Source organism: Stylophora pistillata, chromosome 3, assembly GCF_964205215.1.
Source record: "Stylophora pistillata chromosome 3, jaStyPist1.2, whole genome shotgun sequence".
In the NCBI taxonomy this organism is placed as follows: Eukaryota; Metazoa; Cnidaria; class Anthozoa; order Scleractinia; family Pocilloporidae; genus Stylophora; species Stylophora pistillata.
In genome coordinates this window covers 31,360,843-31,368,464 of record NC_142521.1, presented here as the reverse complement: position 1 = coordinate 31,368,464, position 7,622 = coordinate 31,360,843, and the positions used below count along the sequence as shown (strand labels likewise).

Sequence of the window (7,622 nt, the reverse complement as noted above, 5' to 3'; positions counted from 1 at the left end):
AACATTTCAACGCACGATCCTTCAATATATTGGCCCTGCAGCTATCAGAAATTTTTACAGAATTTCCACCGAAACGTTCTTTCAAACTTCTTAAGGGTATCAGATGTTTGTTCAGAAATGTCCATAGATTCTAAAAGTTATTTATTTATTTATTTTTTATCGGACACATTTTCCGAGCTTGTGCTTACTATAAATTGCTAAAAATCCAACGTAACTTAAAGTGCACCTAAACCCAAAATTTTTTTCGCTTAACGAAATAAGCTTATTTTTTGGAGTATTTTTGTGCAAAAATTTTTTAATTTGCTCAAATCTTTAATTTTCTGTGCCCAGTCAAAATACGAAAAATCGGCCGCCATCCTGCCCCACGGCCGAGTTTAAAGAGGAATGGCTCTAGCGGGTAATGTGACGTCAAATCGAGAACACGAAAGTCTGCATTTCACATATTTTCACTTGTTTGAGAAGGTTGTCGTCGATATTGTCCGAAATATGCCGACTAGGTACGTTGTATGAGGAATGTATGAGGCGCGATACCCTTTTGCAAATTTTGCACGTTGCTACATCCTCCAACAACACACTTAGTCGGCATATTTTTGGACAATATCGACTATAACCTTCTCAAACAAGTGAAAATGTGTGAAATGCAGACTTTCGTGTTCTCGATTTGACGTCACATTACCCGCTAGAACCATTCCTCTTTAAACTCGGTCGTCGGGCAAGATGGCGGCCGATTTTCCATATTTTGACTGGGCACAGACAATTGAAGATTTGAGCAAATAAAAAAATTTTTGCACAGAAATACTCCACAAAATATGCTTATTTCGTTAAGTGAAAAAAAAATTTGGGGTTTAGGTGCACTTTAAATAATCGCCTGGCATTTCTTGACAAAATGACATCAAACACTCTGCTAGGTTTGAATGACGTGTTCTGTGGAAATTTGGAAGACATTACTGTGTGCCGGGTAGTAAATCTATTTGAGACCTTGCCTCGCAGTCTAATCAGAAAAGTTTTCTAAGAGTCGATATATTTACAGCACCAGCAGATTATCCCATCACGTGCAAAGCAAGATCATCGGAAAGCGAACGAACTTTTACGTGCAAAAATTACTTGCAACGAATTTGCATGCTTGGATATGACATTACAAAAATTATTCATTAGAAAAACAGGCCAATCTGCAAGTTAGAACTCCTGCAAGGTTCCAGTTTAATACCACACGGCAAATCAACATATCAAAGTTACAAAAACAAAAAAAAAGGCTCATATGGTCGTGCTGAGATCGTTAGCAACAAAAGTTCTAACAATTTCTAGATAGGATTGACAACGCTAAAATTGATTCAGCTTAATTTAATGGATTTGACAGGTGAGACAATCGTAGGCGACGACACCACCGCGCAGCTGTGTGGCATGCTCACTGGAATCGACGAGAATAAACAACCTGAAGCTCGAAGGAGAATGAGTGGCTCACAACCTGTCGACAGATGGCGCTGGATTTTCCGAAATTACAAAGACAAAGGATACGTTACGATGTTCTCGGAAGACGCTCCAGAATATGCAGCCTTTAATTACCGTCTGCATGGTTTCAGAGATCCCCCCAACAGACCACTTCTCAAGACCATTCTGGATAGAGACAGATAAAGTTTTAAAAGGAAAATGTATCAATAACCGACCAGCTCATAACGTGTCTCTGAATTATTGTTGAGTTTCTTTCGAAGTTACAAGGATCAGCCAAAGTTTGCGTTCTCATCTCATGCTGCGCTTTCACATGATGACGTAAATATGATCGGTTATGTAGACGAGGACCTGACAACTTTCTTGCAAACATTTCAGCGAGAGTTATTTGAAAACAACACTATGCTGATTATTTTCGGGGACCATGGTCATCGGTTCGCTGATCTTCGAAAGACAATCCAAGGTAAACAAGAAGAGAGGTTTCCATTTATGTCAATCTCACTACCGAAATGGTTTCTTAACAAGTACCCAATCCTCCACAAAAATCTCGTTCAAAATTCACGCGTCCTAACATCACCATTTGACGTTTATGCAACATTACGTCACATACTGTCATATCCACAATATCCAAGCGAGATTATAACCGGTCAAAGCTTGTTCAGCCGGATTAACGAGAGAAATCGAACGTGCGGAAGCGCAGGTGTGAAAGATCATTGGTGCCCCTGTCTTGATTTGGAAGCTGTGTCGCTGGAAGAGCCCGCAGTTAAAAGAATCAGCTGAGTTTGTCGTCAGGTACATTAACAATCTGACGTCACAAAGCGACGAACTGTCTCAGCTATGTCAGCGGTTGAAATTGAAGGAAATAAAGAGCGCGTTTCGCGAGATGCCGAAAGAAGCCATGCAGAGATTCGTAGACTCCAAGAAGAGCGCTCACGACGAATGTGACTCCTGTGGTGTGGTGTTGGGTGAAAAATCGATTAACACACTCGCTATGGATACTTTATATCAGTTACAATTCGTTACATCTCCAAACGAGGGATTTTACGAAGCTTCTGTCAGAATGAAGAAGGGTGCTTCCTCACTAGTAGGAGATATCAGCCGAATTGACGCTTACAAGGATCAACCATTTTGCGTTGCTTCTTCTTACCTCCGTCTAAGAAAATACTGCTATTGTTCTCCAGAAGAGAAAGGAGCCATTAAGAACGCTAGGTAAACACAAGCAAACCACTCGAAATTGCAAATTTGTAAGTGTTGGAAATTGGGAGGAATCGAGTCACCGTAACTCATTTTTTTTTCTTCTATTGACATTAACCATGTTGTCTAAAGCAGGAAGGTGGCGAGAAGGAAGGGAAATAGAACGAGTGAGAACAATAGAGCAAGAAGATATTATTTGATTTCACATCAAATTCGCAGATCTGAAATTGTTTATTGTTATTCTTCAGTGTGAAAGTAAATTAGACCAAATCAGCCTTGACATGATCCTTGTCATAAATATTAATAGTTTCGAACAAAAGCAGAGAGGGTCTCCTCGTCACGCAAGCAGAAGACTGCATATGATTTCTCAATGCAACCATAACCGTCCAATGTTATTAGTGATGACAATAGTTGATGCATAGAATCCCTCCCTCCCTCCCTCACTCCCTCCCTTCCTCCCTCCCTTTCTCACTCCCTCACTTCCTCACTCCCTCACTCCCTCCCTCCCTCCCTCACTCCCTCACTCCCTCCTTCCTTCACTCCCTCCTTCCCTCCCTCACTCCCTCCCTCCCTCCCTCACTCACTCCCTCCCTCCCTCCCTCCCTCACTCCCTCCCTCCCTCCCTCACTCCCTCCCTCCCTCCCTCACTCCCTCCCTCCCTCACTCCCTCCCTTCCTCCCTCCCTCACTTCCTCACTCCCTCCCTCACTCCCTCCCTCCCTCCCTCACTCCCTCTCTCCCTCCCTCCTTCCCTGACTCCCTGACTCCCTGACTCCCTGACTCCCTGACTCCCTCCTTCCCTGACTCCCACACTCCCTCCCTCACCTCCTCCCTCTCTCCCTCCCTCCCTCTCTTACTCCCTCCCTCCCTCACTCCCTCCCTCCCTCCCTCCCTCACTCCCTCCCTCCCTCCCTCCCTCCCTCACTCCCTCACTCCCTCCCTCACTCCCTCTCTCCCACCCTCCCTCACTCCCTCCCTCCCTCCCACCCTTCCTCACTCCCTCCCTCCCTCCCACCCTTCCTCACTCCCTCCCTCCCTCCCTTCCTCACTCCCTCCCTCCCTCCCTCCCTCCATCACCTCAGTCACAGCTTTGGGTTTTTTATAATTACCCGGCCCTGACACCAAAATTCATGATCAAGGAACGACGGGATCGCATGTTTCTACTCAGTGTTTAAAAGTTACCAGTCTTGAAGTATTTCATGGCTGAGTTGGCCTCTGGATCCGGTTGATAAAATTTACATTTTCTGAATCAAACTTTGGACCATTTCCCCTCCCTTCCTCCTGCCCTTTCAAAACTTCCTGCGGCAATATTGACATTTTATTGAACAGTGCTGCCAGCGTGCTCTTCTCTATTAAGTAACAACAATCAACAAAATAATCAACAACAACAGCAGCGAAAAAAATACATATATAAGTGGAGTACACGAAATTGTTATAGACAAGCGTATATATCATAATTTAGATGATGTGGCCTGAATCTTGCCGTGAGTAAACCTGCAAACAAAGTTTTGCTTACACCGACAGAGTTAACTCACTGGTGAATTACAGAGGTTATTGCCATATTTTTCCCTGTAAAGATGCTTTTTAGTTCCCAGGAAAATGAACGCACGGTATGGTTGACGAAAGGAATTACTTGGCCTTTCACGTTTCCTTCCTTAATTAGTCGTTTCTTCGAAAGACGACTGAAGCTATTGCTGGTTTTCACGTGCCCTCATCAAAACTAAAAATAAGGAATTATCAATCCTTATGAGATTTTAGTTTAGTTAGTTAACAGAAGAGCTGAAGACTTATCTTTGTACAGATTTTCAGTTTGATTGGGTCTTTCGTCTTGTGATAAAGCAAGATTGAATTTCTAAGCTTTTGTGTGACACGATATTAACAGGCTGTCACATAGGTGAAAAAAAGTGACTTATCTGCGGAGATTTCGCAATCTGGACAGTCCTTGTATGAGAATCAGTATTCATAGAGATGTTTTGAGCCCTCAGAAGAAGACTTCATGCTTTTTATAACAAGAATCGATGTCGTATGTATTCGTTAGCTACCGGCCGCCATGTTGGTGTCCCCCTAAGGGACACCAACATGGCGTCTTCATACAAAACCTTATAAAGTTGAGGAAAACATTTCTTCGAATATCTCTCGCGCAAAACATTGCACAGACTTGGATCTTTGCAAGGCTGTTTGGATATTCATATTATATTTTATATCTTTGATTCTTGACTTTATTTGTCAATGGTTTTGATGATTGTGTGACAGTGAAAACTAGCAATAACCTAGGCCTAACTCTCGATTGGTAACAAGGCAAAATAAACTATATATATACAGGATAGAACGTCCCTAAGACAGCTGCTTCATCTAATATTCTACGGCATAAGAGCTTCTAATTCAGACGAAACAAATCATGCCACTAGTCTCGATATTTGAGTTACGGAGGAAGTTCTCCAAAACATAATAGCCACTTGCGATGCAACCTCTAAAGATGACCGCGTTTATTGACAAGCAAGTGCACGGTCTAGATCATTAGATTCTCATGGTAAACGAAATATAACAATGAATGAATACCATTGGAAAACTACATGAATCAACAAAATAACAAGAATCTTACTTCACAACAGAAGTAAAAAGCGTCGTGCAGCGAATGGCAAACGCTCATGACAAATTTCTTTTCTTCCATCTTTACATGATCAATGTTTCTTTTTTTCGCCTATACCTTACTTCCAAACCAATGATTGGTGGTGGAAGTCATCATGGATGAACATCGAAACTCAGTGCTAACATTGTTCCCCCAATAGCCACCAAAGTTGGCCTCGTTGTCAAGGAAACCGAAGGTCTTGCCAAACTGGCAGGCATCCTTATCACTTAAGTGCGTCAGAAATTGAGTTTCAGTCTGCCACCAGCCAGCTGTGCATTTTGAACAGTTATGACCCCGGATGTTGATGTACTCCACTTGCCGGCATCCCCCACTGACATGGTACTTCATCGGATTCAGTTTTTGAAAAGTGACCTTGACGTAATCTCTATAATCCACTCCATAAGATGGGAAATCACATGTGACTCGCCAATGGCTGGACTGTGCTCGCACAATCCACATTCGACCTGCGCCAATTCTGTAGTTTTCCCAACTTGGATAACGCTGGTTTTTAAAAGTTCCTTTTAAGAATGGTTCCTTTGCAAAAGCTTCGTTCTTTCTGCTCATGCTCTGTGACATAATTAGGGTCCAAGCCCAACCAGGTTCTGAACTGAAGTCGCAGTACATTTCGTAAAAGAGACACTCTGCTCTTCCCTGAATAATGTAATATCCTGATGTTCTTGCCCCTTGTTTCCAGGCCTCCCAGCAGCTTTTGGGTCTCTGGAGAAATCGTCAAGTGCAAAATGTATGAAACTAGTCTTTTTTTATGGCCGGAAGAGGGGGATTGGGGGAGAATTTTTATTGGGGGATCACATAGTTTTCAAGGGGAATGGAGGGAGATCAATTGTTACCAACGCAGTATGAAGGGGGAAGTATGGAAAAGTGACTGCAAACTAGCCGCCGAAGGGAGGGTCATAAGAATATTTGAGAGCCTTATGGGGGGATCAGGTAGATTCAATCGTGACACTACCGAGCCCCTCTAACCCCTCCCCCCGGCGATAAATACTTACCGATCCTCAAGAAGTTGAATACATGGTAGTCGTACTTAAGAAACGTGTTAGACATGAACAATGTTTCATTACATTGAGCCATTCTATTCCAGAGCTATCCTAAACATGTATACCGAGAACTTCAAGTTATTATCTCCTGTTTTTTACATGGACCTTAATTTAACGCTCTTCGTTTTATTAGTAAAATGTAACTTGAACCTACTATCGCCTCTATCTTTCATTACCACAAAATTTTAGGTTTCATGCGTATAACGCCTAATGTTTTTATGTGAATTTTATTCTGACCAGAGGAAATCCTTAATTCCCCAAGCGAGCGTTTTTTGTTAGTCGGCTAACTTATAAATCCTCTTTAACTTGACGAGGAAATTAGTCTAAGTAGCCAAGAGTACACTGAAAAACCGAAATTAAGGGCAAAAATGACATTTGTTTTCGACCAGCTGCTTTAGGAGACAAGCTGTTAATTCATTTCGCAATTAGTGCTGACCCACCTTATTCGCATGATGCGAGATAGTGTTTTAATATTCGGGACTTGTGTAACATGAAATTAAAACCCCGTGATTTGTGAATTTTTTGCCTTTCGCGATATGTGTTAAACGCGTTTTCGTGATGCGTTATGTCTACTTCTTGATATGCGTCTAACGCGTGCAGGACCCACCTCTTAAGCCAGTACAGAACTACATGATGGCTGAGTATTTTCTGATACTATTTGGCAATCTGAATACGTAATTTTAGCATACGTAAGCCGCAATCAGAAAACCGACCGAAGATAACTCACCCGTTTCCATTTCACCTGAACGAAGACAAAGCTTTGTTTCTTCACCAAATGTCTTTTGCTGCCAAATTCACCGTCATTCAGCTCACAGATGCCTCGTCCAACCGCTGAGGTTTGAAAACTATAAGATGTACACCGTGGATCGGCCAAACACACATGCCCACAACCAAAAATCCCGCTTGTAAGTATTGATTTGTAGGTATGCCCTGTTAAAACTTCGTTGTAATGCGTCACCCCACGGGATTCGCGGCAAAACTTTGTCTCTCTTGCATAACCAAAAAGGAACTGCGCAAAAAGCATAAAGCTGCCGAGGAGTGCACCAGCCATGTTTTACTGTAATATCGCTTTTAATAGCTTTTACTCAAGCGGAAGGAACTGTTGCCAGTTTCTATATGTAGCCAAAGTAATTACAATTATCTCGTAGACGTGATGCGCATTTAGTGGTTGCAAACCATTGAACGCTTTCACCTGTCCCAGTTGGAAAATTAAGTGTCAGCGTCGGTTCCAATATATATGAAAAGTTTCGATGCCAACAGTTCATTTCCCCCAAATGAGAAATATTGTTTTGATCGGAG

General features: G+C 42.4%; 1 protein-coding gene and 1 pseudogene across 1 annotated transcript; one reads left to right on the top strand and one right to left on the bottom strand.

Moving 5' to 3' along the window:
• Positions 1 to 886: 886 nt before the first annotated feature.
• On the top strand, positions 887 to 2,659 carry LOC148735629 (uncharacterized; annotated as a pseudogene).
• Positions 2,660 to 3,896: 1,237 nt separating this feature from the next.
• Positions 3,897 to 7,622, bottom strand: LOC148735628 (uncharacterized). The gene is made up of 2 exons (XM_088754103.1): positions 7,051 to 7,622; positions 3,897 to 5,985 (listed from the first exon to the last, which is right to left on the bottom strand). Exons 1-2 carry the CDS (start codon positions 7,372 to 7,374, stop codon positions 5,341 to 5,343), a joined length of 969 nt encoding a protein of 322 aa, XP_088610229.1. The 5' UTR covers positions 7,375 to 7,622; the 3' UTR covers positions 3,897 to 5,340.

What these genes read in the sequence shown, in the direction of transcription:
- LOC148735628 (XM_088754103.1), bottom strand. Translation starts at nt 7,374, where the DNA reads ATGGCTGGTGCACTCCTCGGCAGCTTTATGCTTTTTGCGCAGTTCCTT. An exon ending in TTCAGGTGAAATGGAAACGG is followed by an intron (nt 5,986 to 7,050) that starts GTGAGTTATCTT and finishes CGATTTCTCCAG; the next exon opens with AGACCCAAAAGCTGCTGGGA.